The sequence below is a fragment of the Thermobia domestica genome, chromosome 2 (assembly GCF_964235325.1).
Source record: "Thermobia domestica chromosome 2, izTheDome1.hap1.1, whole genome shotgun sequence".
NCBI classification, from domain to species: Eukaryota; Metazoa; Arthropoda; class Insecta; order Zygentoma; family Lepismatidae; genus Thermobia; species Thermobia domestica.
The window spans coordinates 190,226,147-190,249,960 of record NC_137455.1 but is presented as its reverse complement, the minus strand read 5'-3'; the positions used below and the strand labels follow the sequence as shown (position 1 = coordinate 190,249,960).

The 23,814-nt window shown below is 35.4% G+C and overlaps 1 protein-coding gene across 5 annotated transcripts in view; it reads left to right on the top strand.

The window, feature by feature from the left end:
- Positions 1 to 649: 649 nt before the first annotated feature.
- Positions 650 to 23,814, top strand: part of LOC145678327 (homeobox protein orthopedia-like) — a 347,476-nt gene continuing 324,311 nt past the window's right edge. Inside the window, exon 1 of one of the 5 annotated variants that reach the window (XM_081748344.1) lies at positions 650 to 1,014. In XM_081748344.1, coding sequence (XP_081604470.1) covers positions 981 to 1,014 — 34 coding nt within the window. In that variant the 5' untranslated portion in view covers positions 650 to 980. Of the gene's footprint in view, positions 1,015 to 2,268; positions 2,429 to 23,814 lie in introns of those variants that run through there. The other 4 variants (XM_081748346.1, XM_081748342.1, XM_081748345.1 and 1 more) reach the window with 4 other exon arrangements.

The following is a 23,814-nucleotide window of genomic DNA, read 5'->3' as shown; positions in this document are numbered from 1 at the left end:
AGAAAAATATAAACCTTTAAGTAGCAGACTGTATCTATTGTTTAATTTCTCTTAACAGTGACGCACATACCGCTTCTAAAATTACCTAATAAATTACTGTTTAATTGATAATAATTGTTCAAAGTAATGTTATGGAGGGTCTCATTGATTAATTTGTATATTTCTCAGCTATAAAAAAAATCACATTGACCATATTATGTGACTACAGTTTTCTTTCTCATAATTCATGAAAATCTAAAGTGCATCTTAAATAGAACAAATATTTATCTAAATCTTATGGGAAATAGTAAAATCTGTGATCATGCTTGTAGTTGCTCGGTGATGTTCGTAAATGCGCTTCGCTTTGTGTTCCATTCCTTTCCTGCCAGCGACTAAGGCAGAGCTAAACTGGGAGAAACATCTCAACCAGCAAAACTCCCGCCTCTTCCAGCAGAACTCTGGCCGTCTCTCTTTTAGACCCCTCCCCATCCCCTGTCCATCCTTGCTTCATCCCAAAGCAAGCCCCACCTCTTTCTCAGCAGATCGACCCGCCCAGAAATGAGCGCGAGGGAACGCGGGGGACGTTGTCTGACACAATGAATTCGTTGGCTGAACGGAATCGACAGCTATGATTGGTTGATTTGCGCCGCGTGCCTCTCGGGCGGGCCCTGTCGATGACAAAAGTTGAACTGCCGTGATTCCTTCGTATTAAAATCCAAACAGGAATTCCTTGATCAAGACAGACCAACAAACACCCATCCGTCAACCAGCTTTGGGGGCCCACCACGTCGGTGGTTCTTATTATTCGCGTCGTGGCTCCTTTTTTGTTGTTTTTGTTCGTATTTTTTTGTTTCACCTACTCCTCTAGTTTTTCTTTCATGAACTGAAAAATTTTCCATCAGACCTTTTTCAAGTGTCACAGTTTTTATTTAGTTCGTTGTGCGGTGGCCGCCCTGGGCGGTAGAATTCTCAAGATTCTTTCCATACGACCTGGCGGCGCTATGCTGAATAACATCGGAGGTGGCGGCAGCATAGGTGAGTACTAATAACACTACTACTAATACTAACACTATTAATACTCTTACTACTATTATCACTACCACTACCACTTGTAGCTACTAAGTGATGGTGGTGGTAAAGTGTAGAGTGGTTTCTTCTTCATCAAGCTTGCAAATTCCCTCTAATTGTTTGGTTTAGGGCGTTCATTAAAACCTTTCACTTTGATAGGCGAGCAAAGATTAGATTTAGAAGCGCGGATTAAACTCATTTTGAAGGCGGCCTATTCGAGACGGCTTCGCTAAATGCAATCAATTTAGACTAGAAACATAAAATCAGAACAGAGCAATCAGCGCTTACGATCTAAATTAAAGAAAATGTTGGGGGCAGGCTGGGAAGGAACAACAGCTTAGCAAGAGACATTGAGGAGGGAAACGTGGTTAGTGTGCAGGATGAAGTAGTGTAGAAAGGGGTGTGTTTTATATAGATACGTTTCTCTCTGCGTGGTTGTGAAAGAAATACGCTACTAAGTGTGGTAATAGTTTTGGCTAGTTAGAATTATTGAAAATACTCTACTATTCTATAGATAGTAATAATATAGTGCGATTTTAGTGTGGTGTCATTGGATTTGATCAGAATACAATAGCAAAATGTTATAATTAATAGGAACTTATATTAATGTTTTAGAGAAGTACATTTACAAAATTATTTAAACGAATATTGGACACGATATAGAAAAGTACGTTTACGAACTCGTTCTGTGTTTCACGTGCAACTATTTTGTGTGTTCTGGATACATAAGTGTAGACTCCAAATATCGCAAATAATAATTTCTAAGAATAACAAAGCAATTGGACTCAAGTGGTGATCGTTAACATATGATTTCCACAAGTTGTTTTTAATTACAGTGACTGTACATTATCTAATAAACTTTATTTTAGATAGTAAGTGATGCTATACAATAACAGTACAACAAAGTTTATTAGCGCCATAAAACAGATTAATCATATCCGTCAATTAGACTTGAATGACTTGCTAAAAGCATCCTCCCATTTCATCTCATTACATGAAATTGGTATGAAACATCTAGTAGTGATTTATTTATAGACCTTTTTTCTGTATATATATATTTTTTTCTTTTAATATTCTTGCATGTGTTTATATGCACCCTGTATAAATACATATATATATAGATGTGGGTATGTGTGCATGTTACTAAGTGTGTAGCCGGAATATAACCTTTGATGGCTACATCTAAATCGTAGCTGATGGGACCAAAGGAGGCGGGATTCCAACGTGAGAACGGCACACTTTATTCGTCAGAGCAACCCGCCTGGAGCCTTGATAGAGGCAAGCGCGGCAAATATCCCCGCAGCGCATTGTTGAGTCTTACCAAAGATGTGCTGCAGCTCGCAAGTGTCTTTTATCTACTCAGACTACAGTTTGCACCCAGGTAAACCAACAATAATTACATGTGATTAATAGCTTAATTAATTCATAATTACGTTAGCACTGTGTCTTACGATTATATTAATTATTATTAGTTCGAAACTTCAGTTTATTTAGTTTACAACTAAATCGTAATGATAATTTCATTAATGCTTTAAAACAATATATTTTTAAAAAATTTTGTACATTTTTAGTTATTTTTACATCTTTAAATATAGCCTATTTTGCATAGTTACCCGGAAATTAACTTTGTAATTATTGGTTCAAACCAATAGTACAGTACTAATTTGAAAACTTCTTGATACGATTGAAAAAGATCAAGAATTAATATTCTTTTTATATTTGGACTGTTTCATCGTGTTTATTTTTTTCGTGTTAATTCCGACTCTAAACTATCTGCTTTTTGGGGAATTATGTACGGTATTCGATATATTCGTATATGTATGTAGTTTCCCTAATAACATGTCAAATTAATAATAAAGCATCGTTATAGCATGCAATTACAATGTGATATACAGTGTCAAAATATAGTCAAGCAATTATGTCCGCGTAATTTAAGCTAATTAGCGTCCATCAATTAGGTTAATAATATTTAGTGATTATGTACTTAATTAGATTCTGGATTACTTATTTATATAATCAAGACATGTCGGTGTTTTACAATGAAAATTTAATAACCATATTAATTATTGTTAGTTTTGTGTTAAACCTTACCGTGAAAAAAAAATGTCTTTGTTGTCAACTTCTTTTTCCAATAATTGATTTATCTCAATATTAGGTCTACTTGTGCGAGGAGATTTTTGTTTCTATATCATCCTCAAGTCAACGGATAACGAATATTCTTTTCTTATATAGTTCAAAGTAAGGAAATGTAATTTATAAACTATTGGCAATTAAAGCTTTTTTTGGGGGGGGAGGGGTACAAAAGATAGAATTTGCATGTCGGATACGGAGATAAGTCTTTAAAAATAATTTCACAATTGCTATTAAGATCTATTCGTAGAAATCAGTAGATCAAAACAAGTAGTTGTTAACATTTATTCCACAACAGAGAAAGAGAGAAAAAAGGACTTTAGTCTAAATGAAACCGATTGTTAGTATACTCACTAAAATTATGCAGCTCTAATATTTATAAACTTGATAATTTTAATTTAGTGAAATGCTTTTAATAAACCTAACTCTGTTATTCGGACCTCAATTTATCGTGATAGATTTTAAGTAACTGCATAAGATAATGTGTCATTTGTATAGATATCCGAAATAATCACATTGAAAAGAATACAACATATAAAATTACTATTTAAAAAAATATGTATTATTGACAACATAGGAATAACATTAAAGAACCCTATTATGGTTCGAATAATACCGACTTGCGTACTCCATCTGCGTCAAGTGACATTCTACTTCTTTAATAGGCTGAGAAGATAATATCATCTATCATCTATTATACGTTGTTATTGAGCAATAAATAATATTAAATTACATAAGATTATCTATCACTTAAGCCACATTCCGCGCGGTAGATACAATACCTATTCAATAGAAACTTTGATATAAATTTACTAATTTGCCCACTGTTATTATATCACACCACTATAATAACAAAGAAAATCTATATCAATTCATAATAATTTCAAGACCAAAAATAGATATAAGACAAAATTAATAAGCTCCATAAGTTTACAATACCTGAAAGAGCTAATACTCTGCTATTTATTGTATTTTTCCTTCCTTACTGAAAATATCGGGAAAACATTTATTTGAATCATATAATCTGCGTCAAATTACATGTAATATCTATAACTATATTAGAGTTAAAATATTATTCATTTCACTAAATCATATAGCCCAATCAATGTTTCTAAATCTCCATTTCGTAGACCATATAAATCCGGTTTTTAGATCATAACCTACATTTTACTTAGACCCTATTTATATATTTATAAGTATAGAATAATATAATGTTCTTATCAAATTTACAGTCTTGTACTGTTTTACGTAGAAATAATTTAAGAAAGCAGAATAATAAATACCCAGGTTCGATTCCTCGCACGAGCTCTTTGGTTCGGGTCGCGCATTAAGCTGTAAGTCCATGTGTGATATAGCCTCACTGCTGAAAGGCACGTTAAACTAAAATCGAATTTAAAAATAATAATATAAAACTGCACTTTTTTATCTGAGAAATGACTGATGTAAACTAAAGATTTGACCATATTTCTCATCTGTACTCTTTCCTTTCTGATAAAAACAATCTAGTTTTATCATTTTTCGTGAAAATATGATAGCAGTACTTAAAAATTACTTAGTTTTAATTTTTTTCGGTTGTAGAATAACACCCGTTCGACAGGCTATTATATCTATACGCGCAATATCTTGTATTATTGGATCCCTCCTAACCAAAATTTACGGGTGTGCGCCGGATTCAACTGTAGATTCAAGGAAAAGAGGACTAAATAGTCCCTATTTCTCAAGTAAAAATACAGTATCGTGAATTTTAATAAAATCATTGGATGTTTCAATAGAGTAATCAATTCGTACAGAAAACATGGTAACTATATATATATATATATATATATATATATATATATATATATATATATATATATATATATATGCATATGTTTATTTAAATTTGAAATTAAATTTATCCTATTATACCTAATTCAAAGAACTAATTGGACACGCAATTAGTTGTAGTCTAATGACAGAAGAAACAATTTCCCGTATTGGTACTTTAAATTTTGATTTGATACTTTGTATATTATAAAAATAACATCTGAGCAAAGTAAACACTTACATTAATAATTTGTGTTACAATTTCAGAAATTAATCGCTTCATAGTGTGCCTGACGAAGATCCAAAACTGTAACGCAGATTATTAATATAAGTGTTTGTTTTGATCAGATGTTATTTCTATTTAAGATACATAGTTTCAAAGCTAGAATTAGCGGTGTTTATATTTGAGTCTTGTACATTTTTTATTCTTCTCTTTGAATATAGCATGCTAATTAAGGTTCTCCAAAATTGACACATATTGTCTTTAATTATGGATAATCATTATAGATCCAATAGTAACCACAAGAAAATTCATGTACTGATGTCAAGATATGTACGAATACATCACTATAATATTCTGCGTTCACCTAAGGAAAAAGAAATCGGATACCAGTTATATGGCTATAAGAAATTAATAACTATTAATTTAATGGTGGACACATATTTGTGATCAGCATATGCCCTACATCTACAAACGTTCAAATCAGTGTACCACAAAATATATTTATTACTCTGTGAATCAGAGGCGTCGACTCCGGAGATGCTCTGGTGCACGAGCACCTCCACAAAAAAAGAGGGGGGAAAAGCTTTAAAAAAGAGGAAACAAGAAACAAGAAGAGAAGAAAAGAGGGGAAATTCTAATATTTCACTAAATTTCTTAAATTATAGTATGACCCGATGTTTTCATAGAGCGGGAGGAGTGGGGAATAATATAAATTTTGGGTAGACCTTGCCAAGGATGTGAACATATAAATTTCCGGAATTATATGGCGCTGAGAATTTTTAAGTGACAGATCAAACAAACCTTTCTACATGTAGTTTTTAACAACAAGAAAATCCCACTTCTTATAGCACAAACAATCGGAGTTCAGAATGGACTCAAGAAATTAGACCGGAGATTAGAATTTCGGAACCCTAAAACCAGGGACGTACGATGGGGGTGGGTCCTCCCCGAAATTTCTACCTTTGTGTAAATTTAGCCTAATTTTAGGGGCAATTTTAGGAGTTTTAATATAAAATACCCTCATATTGAGTTTGGACTTCCCGAAATAAATTTCTGCGTACGCTACTGCCTAGAACCTCCTTGGTTATGAAGGCACATTCTCTCGTTCAAGGATATAGACTTTCCGCTGTGAAAAAAAAAGAAAGAAAAAACAATTTTCATTCAAAGATATAACTAAAACTACATTTTCAGGGAAGGGAGAATTTTCAAAACTTTGCGGAGGAAGACCCTTGAACCTCCTTCTAAGCCAGAGTAGTATTTCATACTTCGAAGCTCCTCTGTCATGAACTGTGAAAGCATCCGCACTAATTGTCAAAATCCTACGCCCTTGCTGTAAGTTATTGCTTAGACCTATTTAAACAACTAGCTGTTCCATGCGATTCTAGGGACTTGCCGTATCACCAAAGAGAGACAGAAACACATTAAATACATTATCCTGTTATTTTTGTCCTGCATTCATGAACAAAACTGAATGAGAGTGGTTGTAGTAGACTAATCAAACTATATCTGTACCCCGGGGTAAAAGTGGATCTGAAAAAGGTGGGGGGACGGTTGGTAGCGGCATGACTCCACGCCGTTCCCCCTGCCTATCTTTGCCCATTGTATTTTTTAGGAACTGAGGAAACGCCGTACATATTACTTCGAGGTTGGGGGACGGTGTCCCCCGCGTTCCTCCTCACTTTTACCCCTGTCTCTACCTAATACATGAAGTTAGGTTACCAGATAGCTAAGCATGTGGTTACAGAAATATTATTGCTTAAATCTAAACATAGGTACGGCCCATTTCTTATTTTGAGGTAGTTAAATTGGAACAATATAGTTTTGAAGTTGCTATTACATCGTCACAATAGTTGTAAATCTGCATAGTTTAACATCTAATAGCTCAGGTAGCGATATCTATTAGCGCGACTAGAATTAGTGTTCCTTACAAACTGAGAAGCTTTCCTTTCATTATTATGATCTATAAGGAACAATAGCATAATGATAGTTTTGTTTTACGGGGAACGAGTCAAATTATCTATTTTAAAAAACTAGTAGTGTGCGCAAATTTATAAAAAAATGATATAAGAAAATTTGTAGATTTGTCTGATAAGCTTTGAAATGAACACTAAATGAGCGGACGTGGATGAGCGATCATCTTTCCGTTTTGCAATCAAGAGGTCACTGATTAGAATCCCGCGGCCTGCAATTTCGAAGGAAGTTTTCCCACAATTTTACATTAATTTCATCAGACAAATATCTGGATGGTGTAGGTCTAAACCAATGTTTCTCATGTTTGATTGCTTTATTGTTTCAAGTGTAAAATGGCTTCAGATATGCTTAGTGCATATAAATTCCGTTAGTAAATCTATTTTGTTACATATGTAAGTTAAGTAATTATAGTCTATGAAAACGAATATGATCTATAGAGTAGAACTAATGATGATGAGGAATAAGTACAAATATGCACACATTATAAACTTGAATTGGGAACGTCGAAGAGGAGAATGAGGCTCAGTCCCCTTAGTCAATTTCTATCAATCTGTGATGCGCTCAGACAATAACTGACATGCAATTTTAATCAATTCGTCTCCAGATTTCTCTCTTTAGTTACTTCGTGTTATATTATCTTCTACTACCGTGTTTCTTGTTTAGTTGAGCGGCTGTCTTTTATCCAAGTGGAATTCATATCGGAATTTTAATAAACTCGAAAATCTTATAGTTCAATCAGTCAACTTATCGATAGTTCATTTCCAACTGTTGAATTATTATTATTATTATTATTATTATTATTATTATTATTATTATTATTATTATTATTATTATTATTATTATTATTATTATTATTATTATTATTACTTTCCTTCTATAGCAAGAGGTGATGGTTAGTAAATGACGTGAGAGTCCACGAGGAGCCGTGGCCACGTAAGACAGCTTTTAGTTGTGTTACGTGCGTGAAGGAGATCGGTGCTTAGACCCCCCTATTGCAATTATTTCTGGATTTCCAAATCGGAGTTCGCTACTCCGATTTGCCTCACGAAGATGCGTCATTACGTGAGACGACGAATGATAGATAAATCCAAGTGACTTAGTATGGAAGAATTGGTTGAATTAGAATAATATGAGTGAATTACGAGAAAATCCACGAAGATACGTATAAGGCCATCTCAAACATATATATAAAACCAGGACTCTAGAAGTAGAGGTCAAAACTCTACCGCTGAGCCAGCCTTATACCTCCACAGAAAATTGAGCCCGGCACGATGTGTATATGTAAAGACAAGTGTGCTAATCGTTCAGCTATTCATTAACACAAAATCAGACCGTAAGATCTTTTTAATTGTCTATTGAATTTTTGAATTAGAATTCATATTCGGATATAGGGTATATACCTGGATATGAAATTCTAAGCATTTTTACAGTTCCTTACTTTCTTATTGCACATCCTAATGCACCATCGTGGTAACGAAAGACAGGATCTACCATTAACGTGAGAACGACTGGAGATTGAATCCGGTTTACTTAGCCGCTACGTAGACCATCATGCGAGATACATATAGATCGCTGCAATATAGATCGTTACCCACCACACTTTCTCGCCTCCAAGTGAGCTGGATTATACCACTGATCCTGTCCACCATTATTACAAATTACTGATTATCGTTTATTTGATTATTGAATTTTCTGTTCTACCATTTAGAACATGGTTTCTCAACCTGGGGGTCTCAAAAGGGTATCATGGGGATTGCGAAGATAAGTGAAGGAGAAAAATATAATTAAAATCTAATACCGGAAAATATTTTAAATATTATTTGGAATTTTGTTCTGATAGGCATATTTTTATTTTCACACATACTGTTAAGAACAACAAAAAAAATAGGTCTACTAAACATTTTCAACAGGTGCAGAGTCGTTTAAAAATCAATTTAAATCAAAGAGGTACGATATAAAACTAATGAGAACTGCATATTGAAATACGAGAAAAATACAAATGCAACAAAACCTGCATAGGCTATTGAAATACAATTAAAATTGAAAGCTAATGAGATACCTGAGCATGGTGTGATTTCATAGTGCGGCAATGTTCGGTTCAATCTTCTTGACGCACATTATCAAGTCATTTGAAATACTCAATAGTGTTTTTAACAACCGGCCAAGTTTTTAAACCAAAATTAGAAATCACTTTATTTATTTATTTATTTATCATATGACCCAAAATTAAGGGAGTTGTGAAGTTTTAAAACTTTCAAATGATCTCCATTTTGGAAGAGCATGACGGATCGGATTCGATATTTGTAATATGAATGAACTGACCAAATTTGGTTTTAATCCATTCGCTTTTAAGGAAGTAACTACATCCACTATATCCAAGAAATTGATTCTACTATTAGGGCTATACAGAAATAGATGGATATCGTGAGATCGCCGAAATAAGTATATTAAAAATCTCACACAAGGTTATTACAAACCAGAAATTATAAAGGGGTCGCTGGAAAGAGGATGTGATAAAATGGGAATCGTGATAGGAATTAGGTTGAGAATCACTGATTTAGAATAAATGATATAATAAGAAACAGATGCTAATAATGAAATAAGTGATGAAAGGACAATATGTAGCATCCATGAGTAGTGTTATCATATGTCAGAATTTATGCGGACATGTCAACGTTTTCACAGTAAAAATTTCCGTCCGCATACCTTTTTAAATCTCGTTTCCTGATTTATCCGCATTTATTTTAGTTGCAGTGTATTGTAAATTCAACCATCTCATATGTAAAGATGTGTTTGGTTATTTGTATACAAAGAAGGATTTCTCAAAAAACATAAAATCTTCTGAAAAATATCAATAGGCGAAGTCAACTTTTTATATCTTTTTCATAATATTTTAAAAGCAAACTTGAAAGTAAAACTTATCATTCTTGTGTCGAATGATAATGTTTATATAACGACTTAGCAGATGGAAGGACGGGTTTCAATTCCGAGACAAACAGATGTTGCGATTGTCACATTGCCAGTTTTAGACCATGTCAGCCTTCAAAAATATTTTTAAAAAAAAATAGATAAATAAATTTATTAGATTGTATGGCTAAGTTTTGATTCATTAAATACCAATAAAATGGTGGCAAACTTCAACTGCACATGTTAAAATTATTTTTTATTTTAGTGAAACATGGGATATTAGATAATCGTACGAGTTTCTAGGTAAATATTGAATCACGTGTCATACTGTCTGTGAAAGTTATCCTGAACTCAAATAGTCTATAAAAGATTAATTACTGTACTCACAGAAATTGTTAGTTTGTTTATGTACAAATTTTAAATTTGAAAGATAAAATTCTAAACCATAAATTCAATGTTTACCATGCTCTTTCGACTCAGAAAGAAAGGAAAAGACATTTTTTGTAATAGGGACCTAATACATAAGTTTGAGCAGCATTAGAGCCCCCTTTTTTCAGCAAATGATAAACGAAGGCAGTTTTCTGAATTCTTCCTTTAAAGGTTTTAATAACTACGTCATTAATAATAATAATAATAATAATAATAATAATAATAATAATAATAATAATAATAATAATAATAATAATAATAATAATAATAAATATTTTACTTCGGATTAAAGAACAATTCTAAATATTTCAGAGCTTCAAGTTAAACCTTATAACATAGAGTATATTAGTAGAATTTTAAAAAGTGTTTTGAAGGAAAGTTATGGTAGATTCGCTACTTTTTCAGCTTCAAAGTATCAGAAATATATCAATAAATTCAATATTTAGATATATAAGAACTATGTAAGCATATATGATATTTATAAAATCCTCGAAATCAAAGTAATCAGTATTTTACAAAGATTAGTGAAGGAGTTTATGATTATTATGGACTATGACGTTGGAATTAATTTCTTAATTACTTATTTAACGATAAACAATCCAGCAGAAAGATCGATCACTTCGCTTCATAATATATTTTGTAAGTACTGAACTGCAACTTTTATCAAATTTTGTAATTTTTTTGTGTTGAAGGTTATTATTATTATTTTTTTTAAATCTACCACTTTAATATCTTATGTAAATTACACTAGTTTCTGATAATGATAATATTCTGCTGGTTGGGATGGTAAAGTATTGGACTGAGAATTGTAGTATTTCTTTGTCACGGGTTCAAATACTGCTCAGGGTATGGATATGATGAAGGTGCAAATTACCGGGAGATGAAGAGTATATTTCGTCCCTCAATCATATATCAAACCCCTCTTTCTCCCCCCCCAAAAAAAACTAAGTGAAGCATCTCTGTTGGAGATGCTGGTTATCCCTTCCAAACTATGTTTAGTAGTAAAAATTTTGAGTCCATTCTCAAATTCTACTTTTTCTTTCTTTTTTCTTTTTCCTTTTTTTTTTTTTTTTTAGTTTAATGTCAAACGATTATGCACCCAGGCTAAAGGGGACGGTGATGGTAATGCATAAAATGTGGAATGAAGAAAGTGAGATTAAATTAAAAAACCTTGAGAAAACCCATACACACAAGGTTTACCCACCACAAAGTTTACTTGATGCGAACTGGGATCAAACCAGGACCCTCGCTCATAGATAATTTTCGAGCGCTCTGCCACGAGTTACTGCGGTCCCACATTCATTTCTCATCGTCACCGTTAGCCTAATGGACTAAATGTACTGTACATTCATCCACTTTTTTAAAATTTTATTTTATGAATAAAGCAAAGACATTCACACATAAAAAGTTTGATTTAGCTGAGCTGCTGAAAATGAAGATGTATTCTTATTTTTATATTACACAGATAAGACATAAAAATAAACATAATTTAATATCAAGAAACGTGAAGAGTAACTTTTTAATTATTTTGCGATATACAGTAGGTCTAACTGTTCAGAAACAGAAACAGTTTTTAAAATGATATTCAATCTATTATTATTGTTCTCAAAATATCAAAAGGAAAAGCAAAATCAAATAGAAATTCAGCTGGTTTTGAATATTTTTATTATTATCATGCTAATATATAGATTGTCTTGTACATTGTCAAAAATTATATGATAGCTTACACATTGATAAAAGACTTAACCAATTGGAATGGTGAATTAATTTTCCCACAATCGGATGAAATACACTTACTTCTAACAAATTAACACCAACTGGCGCAACCAATTGGTTCTTAATAAAATCATTCTACTAGTAGGCTTATATAAAAAAATAACTGGTTGAATAAATTCTACTTTGAATGTTAAGAAGTTTTCGTTTAATATACATTAAAATGTTTTACACAGAAAAATAGAATCACTCACTTCATTTTATTTTTTGAATTAAGTTAAAATATTCACAGGAAAGAATTTAATTTTAGCTAAGCTGTCGGTAATGACGTTTTATTGTAATTTTCTTTTTTTTGGGGGGGGGTATTATAATGATTGCTGTTAACAATCAATAACATACATGTGATACGTTGCTTGGCGATTGTTAGTTCTGTATTTTAAAGTAGTGGATCTTTATTACTAGTGAAAGTTAATTAGAGTATCACGACAATAGCTAAACTTCATATTATGTCCATGGAAAAAAAAATGGAAAAGAATAGCGGAATACGGTGCTTCTTGCTGTGAGTATTAAATGTTTTTTATTCAATATAATTCTTCCAAACAATCGTACTTCCGAGTAGTTTATTATATATTTGTTCTGTAGACAATATATATCTGTATAGTATATCTGTTCTGTTCGGTAGAGCCATAAATAACGTGAGGAAAAGCAAAACTTCTAATACTTTCTGGCTCTATCCCTACATTTTCCTTTTGCTGTTACACTATCAACTCATGTATTGATAACTATTTTGTCACAAGTATTAGATTATTATTATGGACTACCTACTAAGGAAATTTTTTGCATTTTGTAAACGTGTGGCTAAGTTCCTAAAGCGCTAATTTCCGTGCATACGGTGCTGGGTACAATTGACGATCAAGATATTCAGCCTCGAACAAAAATGCATTGTCTCGGACCCCATTTTAAGCTGCAGGTCCCACCTCATATAGCCTCGGCACTCAAAAAGAGGGGAAATTAATCAATTAAGAGACTTAACATCATAAGCTTGTTCCTCGGTTGAGCCAGATGGTAAGTGGGATGTGGTTGTTTTTCGTGACGCAGTTTACGAAACTTTGCAATTTTCGTTTAAAAATAACCATTTACAAGATTTTTTTTTAAAAAAAAGTTCTTAAATTAAATTTGCAAAATTTAACTTGACTTACTTTTGCCACGCAAAAGACAGATCTTTCTGCTACGTGTTGATGTCTTCTAATCGGTGCTCTAAGCATTGGTTAGAGCTGAAAGTAACCTCAACACAAATTCTGCTCTTGCCGGAACCAGTAACGGTCTTGAAATTCAGCTCTTTTGCAGGCGAGATAGTGTGGTGGGAAATGACCTCTACTTTGAAAATTGATCTTGCATGATGACAGTGGCGACTCCAGGATGCTAAAAGAGGGAAGTCACATCAACATTGGCGGCGAAACCTGCTTAGCCCTCCTCCCCTAGCAAAATAACCCCTTTTGCCTTTGTGCTTTTAGTCATTTTTCTTCTAGTTTGAAGGCATTCCTTAAAATCTATAGGAAAATTACCACGACCACTTGGCGTAACAGCCCATTTGAAGGCCTGAGCCGCTCTAACGCCATCTATCGGCTACCAGCAAACTACCTCCAGCCTAGCGACTAACATCTGATTAGTGCGCTGCGTCGCTCTGTCTCTAACAGGTGTTTGTATCGGGAGTTTTCTAGACCTAGTGGCTGTCAAGTCTTTCATTTACGTGACTCCCCAATTTGCCTCACTACGATGGGTGGACGCCGAAAATTGGGAAGCACCGGCCAGGAATAGAACCCGAGACCACGTGGACGCTCTAATCACTAGACTACGGTGCCCCCTCCCCACTCTAAGGGACAAATATTACAGGGAAAGTAACAACGAATTTACCGTAGGTCGATCACATAATTATCCGGTATAGAAAAATATGTCTTACGTACTTAATCATTGAACGAAATTCAGCACAAAGAATTCAACCTATTCGAAAAGTACAAACAATAATGTTTCTAACAATCTTCAACCTACTTCTTCAATTTGAATTTCTCAATCGATTCTGCAGAAATGATTCGTTTACTATATCCATCAACATACATATTTATTAATATTGTAATTTGAAACAGATATAGAAAACTAAGCAATTGCGAAAAGTTAACTAATTTAATTTCTTATATATTTGTAATATTTATTAACCTCTAAAAATAAGGACACAATAATATTTTCTTGATGGATTGAAATTGAAGTAATGATTCAACTTCGATCGGTTTCTGTCTGATCGGCTACTTTTCCCATAGCTACTACTTATTTCTATTAAGGCATGTAATATGTTCAGGACGTCTCATAGACATTATGTTGTAGAAAGAAATCTTTCAATTTAACGTCCCTCAATTATGTCTTTTAGGCTAAGGCAGACGGATGATTAAGGTAAGTGAATGATGGTAGAAGAATTGGTGGAATGAGAATGTCTGGGGAAACGGCAATACCCTGGGAAAACCCATGGACATGATGTTGTCCACCAAAACTTACTTCTCCGGGGATCAAACCTGAGACCCCACGCACGAGAGGTAAACACTCTACCACTGGTCCATCGTGGCTCCATACGTTATGTTAGGGTCATTACCACCTATAAATCAGTCGGACCCATGACCCACCAGAGCCGGTGACCCAGATTGACTCAGAGACGAAACGTCGTGATTCACATGGGAAGTATGAGTGAAATGAAATGAAATCTTTAAGTTTTACGTCCCACGGTTATGCCGGTTAGGCTAAAGGAGACGGTGATGATGAGAGATGAGTGAAATGGTGGAATGAAGAAAGTGGGAGGAAACGGGAGAGCCCCGAGAAAACCCACGAGCACGGTGTTTGTCCACCACAAAGTTCACTTGGCGGGGGCTGGGATCGAACCCGGGACCCCAAGCACCAGAGGTGAACGCTCTACCACTGAGCCACCGCGCCCCCGGGAAGTATGAGTGAGGTTGCTAACAAACATAATTCTCTATTTTTCCTTACCTTTTCAATAAATATAATTTCCTTTTGTGCTTATTTACGTGTCAAGAATTGCACTGAAAGGTAACTAGAAGGTACATCGGAGTACAAACATGTCAGAATCACAGAAAAGATAAGCTACATGTTTCTCTTATGATGGATCGCCACAATTTAATAGGGCATGTAAAACTTTCATTTAGAACATAAAAATATCACTGAACCCCAACAATGTTTTGTTAATTCTCTTTGTCTAGGGCATGTTCAAAAACCACGTAGACGAGAAAACAAGTAAATGTGAAATTATATTTGGGAAAACATGAAATATTCCAAATATGTGTATTGATTAAGAAGTATCACACCGAGAATCAAATACATGAATGTTCGAGCTCAAGTAGTGAACATCATTAAACAACTATAAAATTCTCCAGTAAAGCCTCAGAGATGATATTTTGTCTGCTTCTGGGTCTCTGATTCTGTCTAGGTCACTTGGTTTGTCCGAGTCATCGGGTTATACCGGATCTGAAAAGAGAGACCCAGACCCGGATGACGCTGAGAAATGTGACCCATGACCTATTTCATCACTGCTACTATCACTATCTTCTTCTGTATCTTAAAATCCGTGAACTTAAAATGAGTAGCCTTAAGCATAAATGTGTTTCTATTAGTATAGCAATACTAAAGCAAGAAAAATGTGATTCTATATCTTCCTTTCCACCGTGGAATCTAACATTTAATGGAGTCACTAAGTTAGTGGTGCGCGGTGCATTAATCTTTTGGGGAAAAGGCGGATGTATAAATTACTGGGTTCATTGATCTGATTGACTTTTTGCCGACAACAATCTTCATTATTTGAAAATCTTCGTAAGAGAAGGAGTAGAAAGACTTCTACTTTATTATATTTAGCTTACATCTAATAGGAAAAGAAAGGAGAATAAACCTTTGAATTTTAGATTTTGTAGTGATGGTCGAGAATTTAGAAACTTTATAAGAAACAAAGGGTTCAATACTGCCAAGTATTGTTTATCGCTCCCAGTGTTTATTTAATAAATCTCTTTTGGAGGAATTAAATTTAAGGGGAAAACTTCAAAGACCAGAGGATGCCATCCTTTGGGAAACGTGACCTAATGTAAACATGGTGAACATGGCAAGAATTATTTAATATAAAGAAAAAGAAAGAAAGAAAAATGTGAAGTAATAAGTCTGAAGAAAATATAAACATGATTTTTTAAGCTAAGATAAAAGAAAATGATATACCGTGTAAATTAGGTACTTTTGGGACTAAAGTATCTAATCAACCAAAACCTCTCCAGGATACAAACACGATAGTAGGTATAAACTGTGGAGCAAATCATTGACGTACACAAAGGGAATTTAAGAAAAAATCACACTTGTCCTGAAGAATGTGAACTTAGGTGCTTGCATGCTCCCGTGATTACATTATGTATACGCCACTGAAACCAATTCAAGAATTACCTGAACGCAAAAACATTCTCCACATATTAGCGACAATTCTCAACAAACTTTTAAAACGTGCTACCACATCTCAATTATTTTTTTTCAACGTTTAAAAATACAGAGCTAGCTGCCCTTGCACTAGTTACCCTCTCAAAAAGTTGATCCAGATCCTACGTTTTTTTAGAGCATATACTTTAGATCTCAAAGTTTGTCATTGAGATTGACGTTAGCTGACTATAAAATAACTAAATGGATTAAATGTGAGTTTAGCGTTTCATTCAGGAGCAAGGTATATGGGACGTACACCTACAGCTTAACATCGGATTCGAACCACACCAGCTCTAACCGGGAATCGAATTCGGGTCTCCCACGTCAAAGACGCATATTCTATCCACACAGCCACGAGAAAGCTCTAAAATTGGTGTGGTACAGGGGCGGATCCAGGGGGCGATCGGGGCAATCGTCTCCCCCAGAAGAGGAAACTTTCTTACTTTATATCTATAAATAAAATCTATCCCAGAGTTTGGAGCCCTTAAAAGTTGCATTATGACAACCCACCGCCCCCCCCCCCCTAGAAGTCGGTCCTGGATCCGCCCCTGGTGTGGTATTGCTGTTCACAAGGAGGGATTTGGAGTTGTCTCGTCTAGAAAAGACGTTGTAAAAGTGCTGTCTTGTTTCGTCTTGTCTCGAAAGGATATCGTAAAAGTGTCTAGTTTTGTGGACAACACCAAAAACAGCAGTCTTCGTCAGAAAGCTTCCACTTTCTTCCTGAAATGCTGCCATATTAAGTGATATTAGTGCACCGTGTTGTTTCTCATCCTAAAGGTTAGCTTGATTCTTCTTACTTGTGAGGATATAAACTGAACCTTCGCTGTTAAAAGGTATTGTTTAGATCACCCATTTCCAAATATTTATTTACTTATTTGTACATATTGCTGGTCATTTCTGGCATATATGGCCTGAAGCTAATCAAAAATGAGGGATGACGTCCTCCGGTAAGCACACTATCCGGGGAAAGGAGGAAGGAAAGAAGTGCTTTAGGATTTGTGTTAGGTACCATACCGGCATTTGGGATGGTATCTAAAATGATGTAAATGAGGAAAAAACCTAATTCAGGATAGATGGCCTTAAAAATCTGTTACACGTTTTTGTTCGAGACTCCACTGAAAATCGACCCCGGCACCTCTCGCACTAAGGTGATAGTGTTAAACGACTACGCTAGCGGGACCACTCAGTCAGTTATTTCTAACTCTATGCTGTGTGATTTCACTTAGCTGCTCCCACTCTCAGAAAACTACAAAGAGAGAACAAGGAGCATACGAAGAAGAATCTGGTGTGTTGATGAAGGCAGTGATGGCAAATAAACAAACATATTGCTATTGGAATTGATGATTTTTCAGATACACTACACTTGGATCCATGGGTATTCGTATACAATAAACTCTGACAAAAACTCGAAATCATGAGGACCGACACAGAGCAAGAACAAATTGAACAAGGTTCGCAGTCGTACAGGAATCGTCATAGATATAAAGAAAACTTGAGAGTCTTGTACGAAGTAGTTCTAGTGTTTTTTTGAATTAGATAAGAAAAGTTAGTTAGACATCTTCAATATACAATACAATGGCAGTTTACTAATTCAATATATTTATTACGTTCTTCTAGTTTCTACTTTATTTTTTTCCCTCTACAGCTGCTAAACCTAATAAGCTGCTGACTTTCTCCCTCCTTTGCTTGTGTCGTAGCAACGACAGCTATACTTTTTCTCGGCATTGTCCAGATATTGATTGGCTGTTAATTGTGTAGCCTACAAAACTCGAATTTCAAGTTTTGCACAACACAGGATCCCTTGTCTCTGACTCGCATACTGCCAATACTTACCTAATTCACTCTCCTACCTTGTTTCCTTACCTGCTCTGCTCTTTCTGTTAATGTAAGTCACTGCTCAGAGCATGAAAGAGCGCTCTGAATTCGTACACCGGCAGCGCCGTAACTTAGATTTTTTCGGGGGAGGGGGAAGGGCAAGCATCATTACGCTTATTTGGGTCCCCTGGATAAAGTTGTTTTTCTAATTCTTGGGCCCCTCCTTCCATCTTTCTTTACTCTTTATGGGCCCCAGGAGCCTGTGGGCCCTCTCGCACATCAAGGTTTGCGGGGCCGTTAGTTACGCCTCTTGGTCCGTTCCAAACATGATAAATTAACTAAGGGGACAATATTGACATATCTCAAAGCCATACAAATATATTTTTTTTCTACGGCCCCTAATAGTAGACATTTTTTTACTGAAATGGGCCCATGACTCGTTTTTGTTTATTTACCTTTTGTGTGCTGTTTTGTTTACGTAATGTAGTAAACCTATTTGATGCTTCATTTATAATTTCATGTTCTTATCGTATATAGAGTAAGAAAATTTTGTTTTAAAATGCTCCCCCCTCGACTGACAGGTAGTTTCTGTGGAGGGGCAGTTGCCCCCCACAAGTTACGGCCCTGTACACCGGCCAACTCTGCTCAAGATATAGAAGAAGATCACGCGATTCCATGTTTAATATATTCAGAGATACATACAGAAAAGCTATATGTCCATGTAAATATAGGCAACAAAAATGTCTTTGTCGCTGTACAGGTTTCATAGAAGCTAGGGAATGATGGTATATAGATCAGTGGTTGCCAAACTTTCCGATTGCGCGGACCCCCTGTTCAGTTCATTTTCTTTGAAAACATTTTTCCATGAAGTATCGCAGGATAGTTCCAGTGGCTGCTCTTCTTCTGAATTAGAGAGATTCATACCTTGTATGTCATGAATTTCTACATTACTAAAAGGATTTTCAATCCAACCATTACCAGATTTTGGGACAGAGAAATATTCTCGCAAACTTGCAGCTGATGCTTTCAAGTGTCCTACAAGTATTTTGCGCATTTCAGCAAAGAGTTTTTCACCTGAAATATCAATGAAATCTTGAGCACTGGGAATGATGAATAGTTATAGTTTGTACTCATACTACACACAGCTTAATCTTAAAAATACTTCTTACATAACAGCTTTCAGTTTCATGTTATTACAACACTTTTCAATTTTTAGGCTTCGCGGACCCTTTACCTAGGTCCCGTGAACCCCCAGTGGTCCGCGGATCCCAGTTTGAAAACAACTGAATAGATTTTAAACCAGTTATGGATAGCCTCCATTGAGGTCATCGTTTCCCGTGAAGATGTTAGGATATTGTCTCTATTAATCAACTCAGCCTAGATAAACGCTCTAACTGTCTATTGCAAAAAGTAAAATTCAAAAATTCCCTTTCGTTCACGAGTTATCATGTCGAGTATCGGATGGATGGGCGCACGTACTAACATTATAATCTTATAATGTACATTATCTACCAAAAAACACCGGTCAGTCCGATAGGACATCGCTGTAATGAATCCAGAGTAACCTGCACGACGCCAGTCATTTGTTTCGGTGCAAAAGGCATTATCAGTGATTTTGCGTCACGCGAGGAGTCAGTTTGAGAATGGCGCACAGGCAAGAACTTAATGAATTCGATAGGGTAGTCATCATTGGCTGTCGAATCGTGAACCGAATTACGGGTTTTCCAACGTGCAAATAGTGCCCAATTACGCCACCCAAAATCAATGGTGAGTGATGTAACCCTGAAATGGAAACGTCATGGTGTTACTACTGTCCCTAAACGGCCCGGACGACCCAAGAAATTGACGGACAGGGACCGGAGAGTGCTGAAACGAGTGGTATTCAGCAATCGCCGACAAACTGCATCTGCAATGTTGCCAATTAAGGAAAAATGTCGCCAAATCTAAGGGATTCGACTTGCAGGATAGAGACAAAATATAATATTTCCGATTAATGAGTTTTTTGAGTGATTTCTAAATGGTGATTTGGCGACTTATTTACAAATCTAGCGATTTTTGTGTTGTAAACAAGTCGAGCGCTATTAGTTGGAAGCTATCTTTATATATTTTTTTTTCCTTTTTACTTAATTGAATTAGCCCAAGCGTCAGTGAGTTCAGCAAATAGATATACAGCCAATAAAGCGTGTGAAACCTCCACAATCCCGCTTTATTTTCTGATAAGCTGTGTCTTGCCCTCTATCAGAGAACAATTTTAACCTTCATTTAGCTGACAGAGTTATCAATTATCTCTAGAAGTTCGATTAATCATGTGTTTTTTCTGAACAATTTTGATTTCATTGACATGAAATTGATCATAAAGTAAAACACACATATTAAACGAGATTATTCTCGGTGCTGATAGAGAGAGAGAGAGAGAGAGAGAGAGAACACGGAATATCAGGAATAAATTTTAGGGACTTTTAGCCCGAATTGGAGTCATTTCACCACTCATTTAGCGATTTTTGTGTCAACTATTTGGCAACATTGTGCATCTGCCATCCAGCATGAGTTCCACACTGCATCGGGCACATCAGTTTCACTGAACACTGTCAGGACAGAACTGCATGCAGTAGGTTTTAATGGTAAAACAGCTGCTCACATGGTATAAGGCTCATCGAAATTGGACTCTGAACCAATGGAAACATGTGTTATGGAGTAATGAATCACGCTACACGTGTATGATGTCAGATGGTCAGGTGTGGGTGTGGCCACAACCTGGGGAACGCTTTTTACCAGACTGCATTGTGCCAACAGTGAAATTTGGTGGTGGTGGTGTAATTGTGTGGGTGCATTTTGTTGGTTCGGCCTAGGCCCGCTCGTTGTATCTGGTAATATGAGTGCAAATTATCTGTACATTTTGCACAATGCAGTTCTTTCTACATTGTGGAAATTCTTTGGAATGGACCCATGTTACTATCAGGATGATAATGCCCCTTGCCATAAAGCTGCCAATGTTATGTCGTGGTATGACGAGAACAATGTGCAACAACTCCAGTGGCCTGCTCAATCGCCTGATTTGAACCCCGTGGAACATATGTGGGATGAATTGGAGCAGCGTTTAAAGGTCCAGACCTTTAACTCGTTCAAGTTCATCTGCCGCACTTGGAACCGCCTTGCAGTAGCAGTGGGCTGCCATCTCACCTGATACCTATCTGGTGGAAAGTCTTCCTCGGAGGATGCATGCTGTGATCCAGGCCAAAGGAGGCCCTACTCGATTTTATGTACGTCATGATTTGCTTCATTCCGAAAGTTGTGGTTTGACCGGTGACTTTCTGGTAGATAGTGTACATTAGTAATCATAAGAACTGCTTTAAGTATGATCAAAGCTTACCTTTGGCAGTGTTGTGAGCGGCTGCTGCGTGTGGGTATTTCATAGATCTCTTTTCTCAGTTTAACATGGGATTTCTCTTTGATGAAGTGGCGCAATTAGTCCTTACTTAACACCAACCTCAAAAGGAATAAGCAAAATAACATTAAGTATTCATTTTTTTCAAAGGATGGCCAAAGTGTACGCTCAGAAATATTAAATTTAACTCCCCTCCCTCGGATATCCATGACAGTTAACCGTCTGAAAGACACTGAGTACTTTGATTATTATTTCCGAAGTACTCGCTTGCTGCATAACACACAAATGTTCATATGATCATTCTTTAAATAAATTTTAGTTAATTCGAAAATTGTAACCAATGTTGACCGATTAAATTGAAAAGATCGCTCCCCGATTTCTCAAGTTTCTGTCTTGTGAAATGAACTGAACTTTTCTGTCAAATCAAGTATCTGAAATACAGATGCTCAAACAAAATTTCACATGATTTGCACGATGTTTGACTATCTTTGAATAATAATATGCAGCGTGATCCAAAAGTATGATAACTTACAAATAAAATTGTAATGGCATAGAAACTCGGAGATATAACTGAATGAATGTAATATGGAAGAGGGACAAACCATGGCAGGACACATGAAGAACTCGGAGCTTGTTCGTGATCTATGTTCTTGTGACAAAATATCAAGTACGATAAATTGTATTTGTACAAATATCAAGAAACAGAAATTGTCCATAATTTCGTTACAAATGAAGAAAGAGTAAAAATAGATATTATCTTTGTGAAAGATTTTAAAAAGTATATTAGAAAACGGTAGTATTGCCCACGACACGAGAAGTGCCCTTTTATATTTAATACGAGACGAAGAACATGACAATTCTCGTCTCATTTTCCAGGCAAGACTAAGAATTTCAAGAGTTTCATGGGCACCACTAGTTCATCCAAGTCCTAGATCTCACAACCTGTTGTAGTGTTACACAATTCTTTAGAAACTATGAATTAATATAGTGGTTATGTACAAACACAATTAGGAGAATTTATCAACGTTTGAAAGTATGTAAGTGATTATACAATAACAATATACAGTTGTCTCTCTTTAATTTGAAGTCCAAGGGGACAAGAAAAAAATTCGAATTATACAAAATTCGAATTAACCAAAAACTCTCATTTTGAAGTAAAATCAAGGGAACAAAATAACTGTACTCTATATGAAAAACTAATTAACATGCAATGCACCTTACCTATAAAGCACCACATTTTCGTAAGGAATTAGAATAGGCGCCGCGATTCGACATTGTGCATAATGCAAGCCAATAGATCACAAACGAATCTGTTTACCTTTTTGTCACTGTTTTAGTTTAGTTAAAAAGAATTGCACAAATATCTCGTTCTTGCAAGTCATTTGCTAGTGGAGGATAGGGTTCAAGGTCATTGACATTTCTACAGAAGGCATGGACACTTCCAGGTTATTGAGGAGGTGGAGAAATGCGTACCAACCATCTTCTGCCGGATTCTCTATACCGGGAGGGAGTCCAGCTGAGGTGGTATCAACAAAATTTCTCTTTCCCATCGTCGCTTCTGGATAAGATAACATAAATAAAAACCAGTTGAAAATACATTGTTCTATTTGCAATTTGTCGAACCCTGCAAATTTTTACACTGTAAATACTTCGAATTATCCAAACAGGAGGTTCAAATGTTCGAATTACAAACGATTTTTTACCATTGTTTTTAATACAGTTTTCAAGGGGAATAAACTTTTGTTCGAATTATCCAATAATTCGAAGTATCCAAGTTCGAATTAAAAAGAGTCCCCTGTATTACAATAACAAATTTGGTTTAAATGTTGTTATATGATATCACACCCCTCATAAGCCTCTCGTGACGCGGAAGGATTTT